Source organism: Elephas maximus, chromosome 9, assembly GCF_024166365.1.
Source record: "Elephas maximus indicus isolate mEleMax1 chromosome 9, mEleMax1 primary haplotype, whole genome shotgun sequence".
Lineage (NCBI taxonomy): Eukaryota > Metazoa > Chordata > Mammalia > Proboscidea > Elephantidae > Elephas > Elephas maximus.
Window position 1 is genome coordinate 5,175,851 of NC_064827.1, and position 17,297 is coordinate 5,193,147.

Below are 17,297 nucleotides of genomic sequence, written 5' to 3' on the forward strand. Positions count from 1 at the left end.
ATCACCACCACCACCATCATCACCATCTCCACCATCACCATCATCACCATCTCCACCATCACCACCACCACCACCACTGCCATGATCACCATGACTACCACCACCATCGTCACCACCTCCACCATCATCACCATGGAGCAGGAGGTGGGTAGGGACTTTGGGCCTGGCCACCTCAGGGACAAGGCTGCTGAGTTGCACAGAGAGGTGCCTGGCACAGCAAAAGCTGTCCTGGCTATGAAGGAGGCTCTCCTACCTGCACAATCAGCCCCAAATCCCACTGTATCCCTGCCACCACTACAAAGTCACAGAGAATGAGGGCCCACCAAGGACTGGTCCCACACCACCTCTCCCACAAACCCCTTATGGCAGCTCTCTTCCCCTAGACCCTCTGTTTATCTGGACCAGCCTGTCTTGGACACACAAAGGGGTTCCCCCTGAGGTCTGTATCCCCAATCTACCTGGCCAGCCCCAGTGAGTACTGCTGGGCCTGGCTCCCTTTTGGTCAAATTGCTGGCCCTGCACTGAGTGGCCTAAGTTCAAATGCTCTTGGATACTGTGTGATCTGGGCTGGTCTGGAGCTCCCCTGAGCCTCACTGTCCTTGGCTGTACAATGGGTCATTGCTCCAGCTCTGCATGGTTGATGGGAGACTGAATGAGATGGCGCTGCATGAAGCATGTGCTGAATAAGTTGTAGGTGTTTTTATTGTTGTTTGACTTAAGAAAGAACATTCTTCTCCATCAAGGGGAGATTCCGAGCAGGAGGGGAAGCCTGGAGCCTCAGCCCACCTCACGCTACCCCAGCTGACCGTCTCCTTGATTACTAGTGGGGGCGGGGAGCTATAGCATCAGGAGGCCTATCTCTTACATGGGGTGGCAAACCCACGTTTTGTACCATCATAGCGACAGAAGCCTGCATGTTGCACTTGTCCCTCACCTTCTTTATCACGCGCTTTACTTTGGTGGCCTTTTCTTCCACCACCAGGTTCACCCCCAGGGCCCCAGGCTCCAGCTGGTGCAGAATCTACCAGAAAGGGAGAGGGAGGCTTTCAGGAAATGCACGCAGCTTTTCACTCTCCTAGGTGTGTCCACTCTGACGTCTTTTCGGACCCCTGTTGGGCGGGCTGAGCAAGGGTCTCCTCCCCACTTTGCAGACAAGGGAACACGGCCTGAGAAGCCCTAGTGCCATCAAAGGCAGAGCCATGTCCATCACTTTGGGGCAATTCTGGAACTCTTTCTACCACCCCAAGCCCCTTCCCAATCTGCAGGGAAGACCAGTGGGCATTCAGGAGCCAGCCCTCCCTGTGGCAATGTGTCCCTACAGCCCCAACCTCCAGCATCCACCTCCACCCTCAGCATCCACAGTCAAGTCACCGGCCCCATAAATGGCACAATCCTAGTGACAGCCATCCGTGTGCCCAACACCGTGCCAAGCTCTTTACAGCTGCCACCCTATGGGCTCAGCACCACGGCTGTCTCCGTGTTTACACTGGAGGAAGCTGAGGCACGGGGACCTAGGCCCTTGCCTGAGGCTACAGAGTAAGACCACCTGGATTGGACTGGGACTCTGGGGCTTGACTCCAGAGCCTGTGCTTTGAGCCAAACCTGCAGAGAGATGTCTGCACACCAGGCCAGAAACTCTGCAGGGGGCAGGCCACGGGTAGGAGGTGTGCCCTGATGTTACTGGTCACTCTGAGACCCTGACGTTTATCAGAAGTTGGGGCAAGGGAATGCAGGGGGCAGTGTGGGCAATGGAACACCTGAGTCTAGGATCTCTCAGAGAGTCTTAGGGTTCTGTCACCCAGCTCCCGTGGGCTGCCTGAGTCTCCCTCAGGAAAGAACTGCTGAGAGCGGCTAGCCCAGTGGAAGCCACTGGGGCCTTCAGTGCAGAGCACTGTGAGAACTTCCTTGGGCTTAGGCCCGCTCACTGAGAATGCACCCATGTCTCAGGTCAGGTCCACACTTCTTCTGGAAAAACAACTGCTTTCCGAATGATCTGGCCACCGAAACTCAGAGGACTGACCACTGGCTGGCTCCCTGTGGTCCTCCACACACCAAGGAGAAACAGAGAAAAGACTGATCTTGTCAAGGATTTCATTTTACTTGGATCCACAATCAATACCCAAGGAAAGAGCAGTCGAGAAATCAAAAGACACATCACACTGGGCAAATCTGCTGCAAAAGACCTCTTTAAAGTGTTGAAAAGCAAAGATGTCACCTTGAGGACTAAGGTGCACCTGACCCAAGCCATGGTGTTTTCAGTCGCCTCCTATGTATGTGAAAGCTGAACAATGAGTAAGGAAGAACGAAGAACGGACGCCTTTGAGTTGTGGTGTTGGCGAAGAATATTGAATATACCATGGACTGCCAAAAGACTGAATAAATCTGTCTCAGAAGAAGTACAATCAGGATGCTCCTTAGAAGCAAGGATGGTGAGACTACATTTCACATACTTTGGATGTTGTCAGGAGGGATCAATCCCTGGAGAAGGACATCATGCTTGCTAAAACAGAGGGTCAGTAAAAAAAAAGGAAGACCATTAACGAGATGGACTGACAGACAGATTGAACCCAACAATGGGCTCAAACTTAGCAACAATTGTGAGGATGGCGCAGGAGCGGGTAGTGTTTTGTTATGTTGTACATAGGGTTGCTATGAGTCACAACTGGCTCAATGGCACCTAACAACAACTGATTATGTTAAAAAGCAAAAATGTCACCTTGAGAAGTAAGGTTCACCTGACCCAAGCCATGGTGTTTTCAATCACCTCATATGCTTGTGAAAGCTGGACAATGAATAAGGGAGATTGAAGAAAACTTGACACCTTTGAATTGTGGTGTTGGCAAAGAATATTGAATATGTCATGGACTGCCAAAAGACTGAACACATCTGCCGTGGAGGAAGTACAGCCAGAATGCTCCTTAGAAGCAAGGATGGTAAGAGTGTCTCACATACTTTGGACATGTTGTCAGGAGGGATCAGTCCCTGGAAAAGGACATCATGCTTGGTAAAGTGGAGGGTCAAAGAAAAAGAGCAAGAGCCTCAACAGGATGGATTGACACAGTGTCTGCAACAATGGGTTCAAGCATAACAACTGTGAGGATGGCGCCAGACTGGGCAGCGTTCTCTGTTGTACACAGGGTCGCGACTCGAGGGCACCTAACAGCTACAACAACTGATTATGAGCTCTGCCCCCATGGCCCCAGCACTTTATGGTCACTGAGCAAGAAGCATGGGGGAGGCTGTCCTCCTCCCTAAAATATTCAGAGTCAGAGCTGGAGGGTCCCTAAAGTTGATTTCATCCATCAACGCGTAACAACAACAAAGCATATCAGAGACGGGGAAACTGAGGCAAAGATCACCAGGAGGTCCCCGAGGTCACCCTGTGAGCTGGAGGGTACGGTACTGGCCTGGACGTGGGTCCCTTGCTTCCTATGGGCCGGCCTCGCCGCCGGCCGCCTCTCCGGGGCTGTGACCGTTACCCCAGGAGGGCTGGGGGTGCAGCACGAGGTCCTGGGCCCGGGCTCGCCCCAGGCCATCGCCCCACGTTGCCCTCGTCCTCCACACGAGGACAGCTCGGCACCTGGTACTTCTCCATACTATCTCCACGGGAGACTCCCGGCCTCACTCCCTCTCAGCCAAGCATTTGGGGTCCGCGCCGCGAGCCGGCCTTGGCCAGCTGACCCTCGACCGAGCATGCGCAGTAGGACCGCTCGTGAACACCACCTCCCCCCGCCCCGCCCCGAGCGCCTGTGAGCCCTGGAGACCCTCAGCCGGGGCAGGGTTTGTGTGTGCGTGTGTGTGCGTGTGTATCTGTGTGTGTGCGTGCGTGTCCGTCCCCAGGGACCTTCCATGCCCGAACTCTGTCCCTCTCGCTTCCTCAGGGCCCCAGAGCGTGAGGTGGGGGCGGCTGGGGGGGGCGGGCACGCGGCCCCTTTAAGGGCGGGGAGGCGGGGCGGGCGGACGGCGGCGCGCGGCCCCTTTAAGGGCGGGGAGGCGGGGCGGGCGGACGGCGGCGCGCGGCCCCTTTAAGGCTTGGCCTACGTGGCAGCTGCTGGAGCCGCCGCCGAGGACGAGCAGCGAGGCCGGCCGGGCACTTCCTGTGAAGGCCGTACGGGCGCGGGCCCCGAGCAGGCCGAGCGCCGAGCGAGCGAGCCAGCCAGCCCCCGAGCCTCCGCCGCCGCCATGGGCCAGAACGCCCTGATGGGCACGGCCGAGGACTTCGCCGACCAGGTGCGGCCTGCGCGGGCCCGGCCCGGTTCGATCGCCCGCCCGCCCCTTCCCAGGCCCGCGCCCCAGCCCGGCCGCCCCACCGGGCCCCCGCCCCAGGCCCCCTGCCCACCCGGGGCCCTGCCTCAGCCCGGCCGGCCACCGAGACGCCGCCCTAGGCCCCCTGCCCACCCAGGCCCCTTGCCCCAGCCCGGCGGCCCACCCAGGATCTTGCTCCAGGGCGTCTGCCTCTAGACGCCCGGAGTTGGCCTCCGGCCCCCACCCCAGGCTGGGGATGCCCCCTCACCCCATCCCGAGCCCACCGGGGCCTTCGTGGCCTCTGCTCCCCCAGGGCATCTCTCCGGGGCTTAGCAGCTCCCTCTCCCGGCCTGGGACCCCAATCCGGCTCCAGGCCCAAGCTCTCCTGTGTTCCAGCCTTCCCCCGTCTTTGCCTCCTCAGGCTATGCTCTGGGTGTGTCCCCAGGGCCCCAAGCTCCGGCACCCAGCTTGTGTGAGCCCTGCTCCCCACCCTTTCAGCCCAGACTGGAAGATCCCTAGAATGGGGAGTGGAGGGTCTTCCCCTGGGCTCCCAAGAAGGCGCAGCAGTGCTGGAGGCGTTCGGGATTATGCCGTGGGGATGGGTGTAAGGGACAAGTCCGAGGTCCTTGGGAAGTGTCCTTTACGTGGTGAACCATTGGGTGATCCCTTCAGGGCTTCCCTTTAGTGGGTACTCTTAGGAGGCGGGCAGAGAGCTCCCATCATGAACGTGATTGGTCAGATTGGAGCTGGGGTGCTCCGGTATGAGCCCCAACTTTGGACAGTAGCAGCAGTTCCTCCTTTTTTCTTTCCTAGTTGTGGCTGGGCTCTTGGGGTCCCTTTGGCTCTCCTTGCGTCTTTCCCTCCTTATTTGGACTCTGCCCTGGGGCCACATCCAGTGGAGACCGGCATACAAACCTGGGAGGAGGGGAGGCCTGTCTTCCTGGTGTGTTTTTTTCCCCAGAAGTGTACAGGTGGCATTCTAAGCAACAGGGAAGCCCTTGAGTGGGCGGCTGAGTAATTGTTAAAAGCAGTCAGGAACCAGATGGATGGGATCAGACCCCGGGAAGGTGCAGGGCCCAGCTTCCACTTTCTTTCTAAGTTTGGCAAAAAAGAACCCGATGGCCATTTCATTTTTAGTTGTGTGTCTCTTACTTCTAAGAGGGTCCCGTTACGTCTACAGTTTTATTCCAGAAGGCAAATCCTGGTCTAGCCCAGTTACCCTTTTTGCCTCAGGGCACTTGGTGCCTTTGTGGCTTTGCCAGAATTAAAAGCAGCGGTGGTTTGATTTTTAATTTTTGTGGGGTAGTGTCGAGGTATCAAACTCAAGGCTAGACTCATTGGACGGCTTGTGTGCGTTTCTGCGATTTTTAAACAATGAAAATGAGCGTTTTTCTGATCTGTGACCAGCGATGGGGCTTTCCATCCAACCCCTTGAGGAATGTGTCCTCGTTATTGGGTTCTTGTGCACCCCTTTCCTGTCTGGGAAAGAAAGGTATACTAACTTGAGGAAATTGTGTTTCCAGAGGTCATGATTTTGTGATAAAGATAATGAAAACGCTGTGTTCTTTACAACAGCGATTCATATAGAATGCTCTCAACCAAGTAGGCCATTTTTGTCAGTTTTCATTGACATAATCTTACATGACCCAATTTTATTTCCTCAAGTAGCAGCACACTAAGAAGATGGCTCCTGTTAGAGAGGGAGCCATGAGAGCCGTGCGCACTTGCTCTTCAGCGTGGAAAACACTGGTTTTGCAAGTGAATTTCATAACCCAGTCGAGAGAAAATGTCTCCCATCAAGCTGCTGCCAACCTGCAAATGACAGACTCTTCCTACTGAAAAAGTTCAGAATTGCTTTACCTAATCCTTTCTTGTGTTTCTCTCTGTGCTCTGTGGTTTTGTTTAAAATGAAAGAAGTCAGGTTTTGAAGCAGGAAAGTCTCAAGAGAGGGCCACATGGTGGCTCCGCACCAGGTTCTGGAGGAAAAGGCGAGGCCCTCCGAGGTTCTCTGGACTTGCCTTCACCTCAGCCCTGGAAGACAGCCCCAGTCTCTGACCTCTAGGCCAGGGCCGTGTGCATCACGCTCTTCAGGCCTGGTGTTCCTCTCTGATGGGCAAGGCGCTGTTGTTGTAAAAGGTATAAAGGGACAGCGCCTGGGCCATCAGGTGGGTGGGCTACCTGCTGTTTGGCCTTGGTGGTGGCAGAGCATTTCAGTGTGAGCTTCCATGCCCCCGTGGGCATGAGCCTCTCCATCTACTGGTAGGCTGGGCGCAGGAGGAAGTGGGCAAGTATCAGGGTGCAAAGCCAGTGTCGGCTTTCTGTGGGCAGAGTGCGGGCCAGCTCTGATGGTGCTTTTGCTAGCCGTAGTATCAAAACAGCTACGTGTGATTAAGGGTATGACGAGGCTAGGCTTTTAAAATGAAGATGGTGGCATGTGAGAAGGATGGGGAAATGACATCAAGTCACCTGTCAGATCGGGTGAGGAGTCTATCTTTCCACCTTGCCTTCAGAAAACAAAAGCAAAAATGCAGGAACGGGATTTGACCCTAGAGTCTGGGCTCTGGGAGGAGACCTACAGAAGCTTTGTCTCCCAGACCCGAATGTCCCCCAGTAACGATGGTGATGGTGCTGGACCACTCACTGCGCACCAGCACGGGTCATTGTGCTTGTTACCTTGCGTAACCCTCTCGGCTGTATGAGGTGGGCTACAGGTCTCTGTCTTCAGATGAGGAGAACGGGGTCTGCTGTGGTCTCGTGCTTACACATGGTGGGGCTGACCTCCTCCCGACCTGGTCCTCCTGCATCCTCTCCTTAGGTCTGCAGGAGTGAGTCCCGTGGAGACAGCGGGCTGGCCAGTTCCAGCTGGTCAACTCCTCCCAGCCGAGCATCCCTTGTTTCTACCCCTGGCATGGAGCTCCTTGCCCCTGGCCATCAGGGCCAGTGTCCCCTTGCCCTCAGGAAGCCAGGCCCTGGAGAGACTGCTGAGATGTGCCCCCTCCATAAGCACAGGTGTTGCAGAGCCAGTGAGGCCAGGTCGTGAGGGGCTGAGGACGCCAGTGAACTCAGCCATCCAGGAGAATGTCGGTGCAGCTGCTACTCGTTGCCTGGTAGGCGGCCTGCAAAACGTCACTTGTGAACACGTTTCCAGCAGTAAATGGGCTGTGAGCACTCACCGGATTCTGCCTGATGGCTCATTGCCAGGGTAACGGAAAATAGCTCCGGCCTTCCTTGCCTGCGTGGCCTTTGGTATTTCTACCTGTCCTTCAGAGTGGCAGAGGCAGTCCTGGGAGACACCACCCCCCGCAGCTCACCTTGGCCTGGTCCAGATACCTGGCCAGTGAACACACAGCCCGTGGCCCTGCAGCCCTTGGTCCCTGCTGTGGGTGGGAGCTGTGACTGGCACTCTCTGCAGGTTTTCTTCTTGTTCTGGGCTCCTGGTCCCCCTCCTGCACGTAAAGGCGTGGGGGGACAGAGGGCAAAGAGTAGCTGACTCACCTCCACACTTGCTGATCTGGCAACAGGAGGGGAAAGGAAAGAAACCCCGAGAGCAGGTAGGGAAGCGGAGGCTGTGGTCAGCGTGGCTTCTCTCAGAAGACAGCGGCAGTGGCACTGTCTCCCACGCGAACCTGGTAGCTGCTCTTTCTGGCTGGGTGGTTCGTCATAGCATTGATTTTTAGGAAAGAGAATCAGGTCCTCCCTCCAGCTTTGGGCCTGGTGACACCCTTCCTGTGCGCTGTGGGATGGCCTGAACCCCCTGAGCGGCCCTTGTTGGGGGTTCTGAGCTGGGGTGAAGCGAGCGTGAGTCACTGGCACTTGAGCCAGGCCTGACTCAGCCATGAGCGGTAACGGCCACAGGTTCTAACCTCCGAGGACATGTCTGTTGGCCTTGGGTGGCCCTCGAGAAGGGCAACCCAGATCCTTGGTGGTCAAGGAAGGCCGACCTGCCTTTTCCTCATCCTCAGCATTCTCATTAACCAAGAATTGCAGACAGCAGCTTCCGTCCATTTCATGTTCTCTAAATACCCAGAGAAAACAGATTTTTGACATCATTTGGGAGCTGAATATGGTTGAGTGGTAATGGTCACCGTGTCCTCCCTGAGTTCTGCTGCAGGTCAGGTGCGTGTATGTCTCTCAACTTCCTCAGTCCTCTAGAATAACAGCCCCCTTTAAGTATGTCTCCGTCTTCCGCATTTCCTAAGTATCTGGGATGCTGGCATGCTTGGGACCGTGTCACACTAGGCTGTGAGGCTCTTGGGGATTGCTAGGGAAAGAAAGCCTGCCCCACAGAGGCCGATGAGCTCTGCACGTCGTCGTCTGCCAGGCTCTCCCTGGAGAGCAGGTGCCTCGCATTCCCATCAGGGCTCTCTCATGAGTGTCACGCTGTGGGTTTGCCAGGGCCCGATGCCGGCAGTGGCAGGAGCGCCTGCACTGCTGTTCCTGTGTCTGCAGTGTGTCCGGCTTGGCGGCCAAGTCTGCAGTCTTGGCTGTGCTGAGAGCTTGCTTTGGGCCTCTCACTAAAGTGGCATGATAGTGGTTAAGTAGCCTGGTCTGAACAGTTATGACCAGCAGGCGTGGAGGGAATCAGGTTAAAATGGGCTCTGATCTTATGTTAGTAAGTGTAGTTAGTTCTTTTCTTTTGGTCCCATCCAAACAGATGCTCGCCAGAGGGCAGTTTGTCAGGGAGGCTCTGAGTGGGCCTGACTTACAAAGCGGCCACCTTCCACCTAACCACAGCTGCCTCTGCTAGCTGGAGCTGCTGACGGCACAGCAGGTTCAAAGCGTGCGGTTACCTGCAGCAGGCACTTCCCTCAAAGTAGGGGCCAGTGTGTCTCCTCACTATGTCTGCCCCGGCAGGGCAGGCCAGGGTACCTCCCTGCAGGGCCGTTTCCCTCCGCAGCTCTCTGGGCCCCTAATCTCTTGACCCAGACACTCCAATTAAAGCTAGCAGAGTCATCAGGAGGCTTGAAATGCACCGCCGTCTCTCGTCGGGCAGGGCTGCAAATTAGACTGTCCGTGAGGCTTCTCTGAGCCCAGGGGGGCACGTCTGCTCAGCCCATCAGTGAGGCCAGGTAGATGGCCACCATCGCTCAGCTCTTGTTTCAGGAGTGAGTCAGACATCTGTGGGGTCTGTGTCTTCAGACATGAGGTGTGACAGGCTACCTGTTCTCACCCCCCAGGGGCTCCCATCTCTAGTCTCGTTTAGAGGGCTGCTCAGCCCCAGTGTGGGCGTTGAGGGGAAAGCAGGCCTGTGTTGCTGCCAGAGCTCCTTGTAACAGGCCTTCTCGGAAAGTGATGGTGTTAGAACTGGGGTGAACCGGGGCCAGGTGGTGGTTTGTTTCTACATGGATGGGAGCATTTGGGACTTTGTTTATTTATTTTTAAATAAGGTCTTTCTCCCTCCCTTTTCCCTTCCCTGCGTATAGATTTCTAGACTAGTAAAAGTGGGAAAAAGGAGCCCTGGTGACACAGTGGTTAAGCACTCAGCTGCTAACCAACAGAGCAGTGGTTGGAACCCACCAGCTGCTCTACAGGAGAAAGATGTGGCAGTCTGCTTCCGTAGAAATTACAGCCTTGGAAACCCTATGGGGCAGTTCTGCTGTGTCCTATAGAGTTGCTATGAGTCAGAATCAACGGGATGGCAGTGGGTTTTGTTTTGGTTTTTTATTTTAAAGTTGGAGTAGAACTGCCCCATAGGGTTTTCAAGGAGCAACTGGTGGATTTGAACTGCCAACCTGTTGGTTAGCAGCCGTAGCTCGCTGTAGCTCTTAACCACTGCCCCACCAGGGCTCCGGAAAGAATCTTAGCAACCATTAATCCAGCATCCTCACTTTGTACAAGGGTAACAGACGCACTCCAAAAGTAACTCAGCTTGTCCCGGCTACACAGCACACAGCTTGTCAGTGTCAGGCCAGGGTGTGGGCACAGGCTTCCGAGCCTCAGCCCGTGCTTCGGCTCCACATTGTTTTGTTGATGATCCAAGTGCCTATCCATTTCACTGTGACCTCCGCCTTCTCTTAAGTGGGCAGTGAAGGCTGTGTAGATGTGTGCAGAATCAGCGCTTTGGGGCTCCAGCCCAGTGTGCTTGAACAAAGTGGACACCTGGCTTGTAATCACTCTCTCCATCAAGGTGAGCAGCCTGTGACCCTGATTGAGGGGTTTTTCTATGCTGACCAAGCGATGTCTCCACTGATGGACTGAACGCCAGTCTAAACAGACTCCCACTAATTAACCGAACTGACCGCCTGGCAGCTCCCGAGGCTTTTAAGCAACTTTTCAAAATGTCATAAATGAAGAAATGTGGTTACATACCCTTCCAGCTCCAGAAGGGACAGTGTGGGACATTCATCTGACAGCCCTGTGGCATCTGCCCTTCAGACTTTGGCCTCCTGGCACGTCACATGGGTGGGTCCCCAGCCTTTCTCCTGAGTACCTGCCAGCTGTCAATACCTGCCAGCTACGGGGCTCTCAGCTCAGAACTTGCTTCCTTTTGTGTCACAGTCTTGGCAGCCGGGAGACAACAGAGCTGTGGCATACCTGAGTGGCTCTGCACCTGGCATCTCTTTTTCCTAGTTGGCAGCATGACTGGCATCGCCCGCAAGGACAGGAAGCCGTGGATGCATTTTCCTCTGACGTTGCCGGTGACGGCACACACTCGCTTTTCACTGCTGTTGAAACAGTGCCTATCCTGTTTGTGTTTTTAATTTGCTTAGAGCTACACAGGGTTTATAGAAACCCCAGCACTTCCCAGCTGTGCAACGTGACATGCCCAGCATTTCAGTCTTGCCCGTAATTATAGCGCAGACATGCCATTGCCTAGTGGGGTCTGAAGCTTCCAGCAGGGAGTCTGTCCGGGGCTCGAGAGGCCGGCTCTAGTCCTGGCCTGCGTGCTCTCCTAAGCCTGGGTGTCCTTGTCCTGCTGAGTCTGGGGACGTGTGAATGTGAATGAGTACGTGTCCCACTCGGCCACCGCCTGGCCCTCCTGGCCTGGGCCGTGTCCCCTAAGAGGCTGTTGTCTCACAGGCGTGTGTTGCACTCTCTTGTGTGTAGAGGGTACCGAGCATCAGCAGTGGCCACCTAGAGCCGGAGCTGGGACTGCTGCCTGTCACCCTGTTCCCTCAGGGCAGCCCTGGGGACTGCCGCTCCCCCCTCCCCATCCTTGTTCTGCCCACTTGTGAAGTGAGGGGCAGGGTTAATTTAGTGGTTCTCAGCTGGGGGCGATTTGCCCCCCAGGAGACATTTTTTAATGTCTTGGGGCAGTTTTGGTTGTCACAAGGGGGTTGTTACTGGCATCGGTGGGTGGAGGCCAGGGAGCTGCTGACCATCCTACAACGCACAGGACAGCCCCCACCACAGGGAGTTACCCAGCCCAGATGCCAACAGCGTGGAGGCTGAGGAAGCGCGGACAAGGTGGTCTCTGAGGGTCTCTTCAGTGTATCTTTCTGTGATGTAGCTGTGAACGCCCTGACGGCAGGTGCGATCTCGTGGTTGTTCCATGCTTGAAGGCCCCGTTGTCACTAAAGTGCCAGCCCAAGGAGGTGGGGGAGCCATAGTTAGAGGAGCGTGCCGGCTGGTGCCTTATGGGGTCTGAGCCTCGTGGGCTCAGGGTAGTCTCTCAGCCCCAGGACAGTGCCTGGATCGGCCACGTGCCCCACACGCAGTGGTCTGAGAGTCACGAGGCTGCGGGGAGGTGCTGGCGTCCCAGAGCTCGGGTCCTCTGCGCCCCGCCCCCCGCCCCGCCCCCGGCCTGCGAGCCCCTGACCCAGCTCTGCCTGCCCCGCCCCCGGCCTGCGAGCCCCTGACCCAGCTCTGCCTGCAGTTTCTCCGCGTCACTAAGCAGTACCTGCCGCACGTGGCGCGCCTCTGCCTCATCAGCACCTTCCTGGAGGACGGCATCCGCATGTGGTTCCAGTGGAGTGAGCAGCGCGACTACATCGACACCACCTGGAGCTGCGGCTACCTGCTGGCCTCCTCCTTCGTCTTCCTCAACCTGCTGGGGCAGCTGAGTAAGTGGCAAGCACACCTGCAGGGTGTGTGGCTTCGTCAGGGCGTTCTCTCCCGCACTGATGCAGCTCCCACAGTGGGTCCGCAGAGACGGGGAGATGTGTTGGAACTTGAGGGTCTCCAGGGGCAGGCCAGGCAGGGCTCTGCTCTACGGGTATCTGGGTGGGTCCTGAGCGAGCAGCTTTGGGGCTTGCCAAAGGTGTAGGACACAGCCCTGCCCTTAGGGACCCAAAGCAGGCGCTGGGCCCTGAGGGGCTCGGAGGCCGGTGGAAGAGCTGGGGCAGAGTCAGGGATCTAGAAAGGAGGAGCAGGACTTAGATAGGCATCTAGAAAGGAGGAGCAGGACTTAGGTAGGCATCTAGAAAGGAGGAGCAGGACTTAGGTAGGCATCTAGAAAGGAGGAGCAGGACTTAGGTAGGCATCTAGAAAGGAGGAGCAGGACTTAGGTAGGCATCTAGAAAGGAGGAGCAGGACTTAGGTAGGCATCTAGAAAGGAGGAGCAGGACTTAGGTAGGCATCTAGAAAGGAGGAGCAGGACTTAGGTAGGCATCTAGAAAGGAGGAGCAGGACTTGGGGAAGGAAGCAGGGGATGTGGCAGGCCAGAATGAGGTGCATGCTGGCGCCAGTGCCTCCCTCTGCTCTGACAGACCATTTTCTGGTAGCTTCCCACCCTTTCAATTACGGGGTGAGAAAGGGACTTTTTGTTCTAGGATGCTGCTGTTTGCTGGGGTGGTGGTTGGGCTGCAGCTGCACCGGGGCCAGGGGATTCACCCAGGGCCCTGCCCCTTGCCCTCTCCTTCCCAGCTGGCTGTGTCCTGGTGCTGAGCAGGAACTTCGTGCAGTATGCCTGCTTCGGACTCTTCGGGATCATAGCCTTGCAGGTAAGCAGCCTATCACTTTGGTCTCCTTTTCCGTTACCTGGCTGGAGCAGAGCTGCTGAAAGGCCTGCGAGGGGTCATCCTCCTCCAGCCCTCTGCCTGGAGCCCTTTCCTCTCAGGGGAGGTGGTGCGTTTGCCTCAGCGTCGGCTGAGGGCAGCCTGACGACCAGCCCGGCGGGTGAGCCGGCCTCGGATAGGTCCCGGGTGTGGGGGCGCCAGCTGTGCACATGGCCTGCCCACCTTCTGCCACCTCCCCAAGTTCCCTCTGACAAAGGAAAGACAGGGGGCTGGTTTTCAGCCAGGACCCTATTTTGTTATCACGCCACTTCATAGAGAAGAGTGACTAGTTGTTCAGTGTAAAATGTTTAAAATATCTTAACCCAGATTAGTGGTTCCAGAATCACCCCGTTGTCCAGAATGTTGTAGGCATAGCTCTGATGAGCAAAGAGGCCCAGAGCCCACACGCCACACTTTCTGAGAAACACCGAACCTGGGTGTTGAACTTAGGGCTGTCCTCAGTGCCTAGAGACAGCTTTATAGGTTTTCTAAACCTTCTCACTTACATTAGGAAACTTGTCTGGTACTATTAGTTCTGTAGAGGTAGAAATGCGTTTGAAAATGCTGAGACTTCTCTCTCTCTTCTCCATTCCCGCAGACAGTTGCCTACAGCATCTTATGGGACTTGAAATTCTTAATGAGGTAGGTGCCCCGGGTGGCGGGCTCTGGTACTTTCCTCACGACTCTGGTCTCAGTGCCGTTGCTTGGAGGAAAGCTGCTTTGGGTCCGTGCTGAGCCTGTGGGGAACAGCCTGTCCAGTGGGTGCGGGCCCTTTTTACCTCATCCATGCCCCAGAGTTAACTAATAACACTGAAATCACTCACCACCACCCAGCTGGTCAGCGGTGTGGCCAAGGCTGGAGCCTGGTTCCCAGGATGTTTAAGCTGCCTGTCGCCATTCAAGTGTAAGTTACGTCAGATCTTTAGTTGTATAAGATATCAAGTCCAAGCTTGGCTCAGAAAGTAAATAATATCACCTGTGAGTACTATGCTCCTTTAAATAATCACCTAAATGAAAGCAAACAGTAAACTGTTTCCCTAGACCAAAGACAAGTAGGTAAGGTGGGGCAGGGAAGCTAGATTAAGGGAAATAGAAGCACCAGAATGGGAATGAGACAGCGGATACGTTGCGAAAAATGTATCCACGTCAGTGAATATATGTATACCAAAACCAAACCAAACCCAGTGCCGTCGAGTCAATTCTGACTCATAGCGACCCTATAGGACAGAGTAGAGCTGCCCCATAGAGTTTCCAAGGAGCGCCTGGTGGATTCGAACTGCCGACCCTCTGGTTAGCAGCCACAGCACTTACCCACTACGTCACCAGGGTTTCCGAATGTATGTTATAGAAATTATTAAATGAGAACCTAATTTGCTGTATAAACTTACCAAAAACACAATAAAATATTAAAAATAAAGATTTCAAGTCCACATTCTGCTGGTGTCCTGCTTAGCAGGTTGTTTGGTGGTCACTTAGTGTCTGCTGAGCGCTGGCCCACAGCCTGGCACTTTTGTTCCTAGGAACCTGGCCCTGGGAGGAGGCCTGCTGCTGCTCCTGGCGGAGTCACGGTCAGAAGGGAAGAGCATGTTTGCCGGTGTCCCCACCATGCGGGAGAGCTCCCCCAAACAGTACATGCAGCTGGGGGGCAGAGTCCTGCTGGTCTTGATGTTCATGACCCTCCTCCACTTTGACGTCAGCTTCTTCTCTGTGAGTATTTCCGCTGCCCAGACCTCCCGGCTCTTGTCATAGACAAGCACGCTGCTCTCTGCATACGGCCCTCCCCACGCCACCACTTCTCTGGTTGTGTGCTGAGCACAGCCGAGGGGAAGCCACAGCAGCACCTGTCCCAGCACCTGTTTGGAACGAGGTGGTTCAAAGGAAGCACCCCTTTGATCCTATTAAAGCAGACAAAACACCACCAGGCTCACAGGCCAGAGAAGGTGCCATTCCAGTAAGCCAAGTCGGGTCCACCTGGCCCTGCTGGGGTCCCACTGCCCAGCGCCCTTGTCCTGGGGCTGCTGACCAGGGTCCCTGAGGCTGCCCCCTGTGCTCTGCTTGCTTTCACTCAGCAACCTTAGTTGAGTCCCTTTTGCCTGCAGGTGTTGGGGTCACAGAGAGGGCAGACCCTGTTCTTTCCCAGGAGCTTGCAGAGCAGGGACAGGCCTGAGAGGTGGGTGGGGCAGGCCTGAGAGGCGTCTGAGCCCCACAGGGCAGCTACCAGAAGGGTCCCCAGGGACTGGGGTAGAGGGGGAGGCTGTTTCCAGCTGGGATAACTGGGTGGGCAAGGACTTGGGGATTTAGTTGTGGCTTCGGGATCTACCATGTAGGTACTTGTACTTACCTCGGTAAATCACAGCCTGCTAATTGGAGACTTTCTTTAATCGTCTCCAAGCCCTTCGTGCGTCAGGGCCAGTGTCGCTTTATCTGTGGCCCAATTCCCCTGCCCCATTCCTCCGCTCTTATTTCTCCACTCTCCGTTCCAGCTCTTATTTCCTGTGTCTTCTGGCTTAAGTGGCTACCTTCTAGCAGAGCCTGGCACAGATACTGCAGTGACACGGAGCGCTCGGGGCTTGTCGCTTGTAAACCCTGATCTGCCTCCCTCTCTCCCTCCCCCGTTTCGTAACGTCTCACTTTGTGACCAACGCAGATCCTGCAGAACGTGGTCGGCACAGCCCTGATCATCTTAGTGGCCGTTGGCTTTAAAACCAAGCTGGCGGCTTTGACTCTCGTCGTCTGGCTCTTTGCCATCAACGTGTATTTCAACGCCTTCTGGACCGTTCCAGTCTATAAGCCCATGCACGACTTCCTGAAGTACGACTTCTTCCAGACCATGTCCGTGATCGGAGGCTTGCTCCTGGTGGTGGCTCTGGGCCCCGGGGGCGTCTCCATGGACGAGAAGAAGAAGGAGTGGTAACAGGCCCCGTCCCTGCCCGGCTGAGGCCCGCGGTTGGCGAGGACTGCCCGGGGTGGATTCGACGAGACTGCCAGCGTTCATGTATCCTCTTCCCCCCCTCCCTTGGTAAAGGCACAGATGTTTTGAGAACTCATTTGCAGAGACACCTGAAAATTGACGGCTAAAGCTGCCTTGGAACCACAATTTGGTATCTGAGTATTCAGTGCTGGCCAGACCGTTAGGCCCCCGCAGCCCAGGCCACACTGGGTGGGCAGCCTGGCTGCTTGTGGCCCCTCAGTCCGATTTTTGTGTTTGTTTCCTTTTTGGGGGGGTGGGTAGGGAGGCCTTCAAGCTGTACTGTGAGCAGATACATTTGTGTATCATTCAAAGTGGTCTCCCTCTTATTATTTTTAAAGTTTACATTCTTAGCTAAAACTACTAAATGATTTGGGGTGGCCTGGCCAGACATTACACACGCTGTTAAACTCCCTGGTTTGAAATCATACCGGGTGGCTTCAAGGTGGTTTCTGCCCCTCATTGTAATATTTTATAGGACAGTACCAAATTTAGAGAGACCCAGAACCCAGAGAGGTGATGCAGTATTAAAGGGGCGACTGGAGCTGTTGCTTACGGTGAAAGTCCCCAATCAGAAGGTCAGCTTGGCTTGGCTTAAAGGTTTCTACTGTGTGATACCCCTGTCAGGAGAGTAGCTGCGGGAAGGGCCATGGGGTCGGGCATCCTGAGCCAGAGGCTGCACTCAGGAAGGCTGGCCAGGGCACCACACACTTCGTGGGCCTGCCAGCGGCGCCACCCTACTGGTCAGCCTGCAGCCTCCTGTCTGGCCAGCCTGAAGAGGGGACAGCTGCCGCAGGGAAGCACAGCGACAGCAGACTCCAGGACCCATGGGCTCATTACCTCGCACTTGACCTTTCCACAGAGTGAGCTCTGAAATTCACAGGTGCTGACCTGGTAATAGCACCTGCTTGCCCACCTTCCCGGCTGAGGGTTGTCTCCAGCTGTGGCTCACACTCTCAGGCAGCCCTGACTGACCATTCTTACGAGGCCGTTGCTTGCTCAGATTCTGTTTTTTGCTATGCTGAATGCAGCCAAAATTATTTTCTACAATTTGTGATGCCTTATCAATTTGATCTAAATCTTCTAAAAGTTTTCTAACATTGCCTTATACTGTGTTTCTCTTCTTGGGGGTATTCTCACTTGATGTG

General features: G+C 55.5%; 2 protein-coding genes across 5 annotated transcripts in view; one reads left to right on the plus strand and one right to left on the minus strand.

The window, feature by feature from the left end:
- The window catches only part of STKLD1 (serine/threonine kinase like domain containing 1), a 43,609-nt gene extending 39,736 nt beyond the window's left edge, over positions 1–3,873 (minus strand). For 2 of the 4 annotated variants that reach the window (XM_049895150.1, XM_049895149.1), the window contains exons 1-2: positions 3,581–3,872; positions 935–1,021 (exon numbers count right to left, since the gene is read on the minus strand). In XM_049895150.1, the coding sequence (XP_049751107.1) occupies positions 935–1,021; positions 3,581–3,595 (102 nt within the window). In that variant the 5' untranslated portion in view covers positions 3,596–3,872. Of the gene's footprint in view, positions 1–934; positions 1,022–3,580 lie in introns of all 4 variants that reach the window. The other 2 variants (XM_049895148.1, XM_049895151.1) reach the window with 2 other exon arrangements.
- Positions 3,874–4,030: 157 nt separating this feature from the next.
- On the plus strand, positions 4,031–17,257 carry SURF4 (surfeit 4). Its single transcript, XM_049895158.1, has 6 exons — positions 4,031–4,230; positions 12,062–12,248; positions 13,051–13,127; positions 13,780–13,823; positions 14,702–14,888; positions 15,829–17,257. The coding sequence occupies exons 1-6, from the start codon at positions 4,183–4,185 to the stop codon at positions 16,093–16,095; spliced, it is 810 nt and encodes a 269-aa protein (XP_049751115.1). The 5' UTR covers positions 4,031–4,182; the 3' UTR covers positions 16,096–17,257.
- The last annotated feature ends 40 nt before the right edge of the window (positions 17,258–17,297 follow it).

Bases quoted from the DNA above. Each gene is read 5' to 3' on its own strand.
- SURF4 (XM_049895158.1), top strand. From the start codon at position 4,183: ATGGGCCAGAACGCCCTGATGGGCACGGCCGAGGACTTCGCCGACCAG. The intron at 4,231-12,061 runs GTGCGGCCTGCG...CTCTGCCTGCAG, and splicing joins CCGAGGACTTCGCCGACCAG to TTTCTCCGCGTCACTAAGCA. The intron at 13,824-14,701 runs GTAGGTGCCCCG...TTTTGTTCCTAG, and splicing joins GACTTGAAATTCTTAATGAG to GAACCTGGCCCTGGGAGGAG.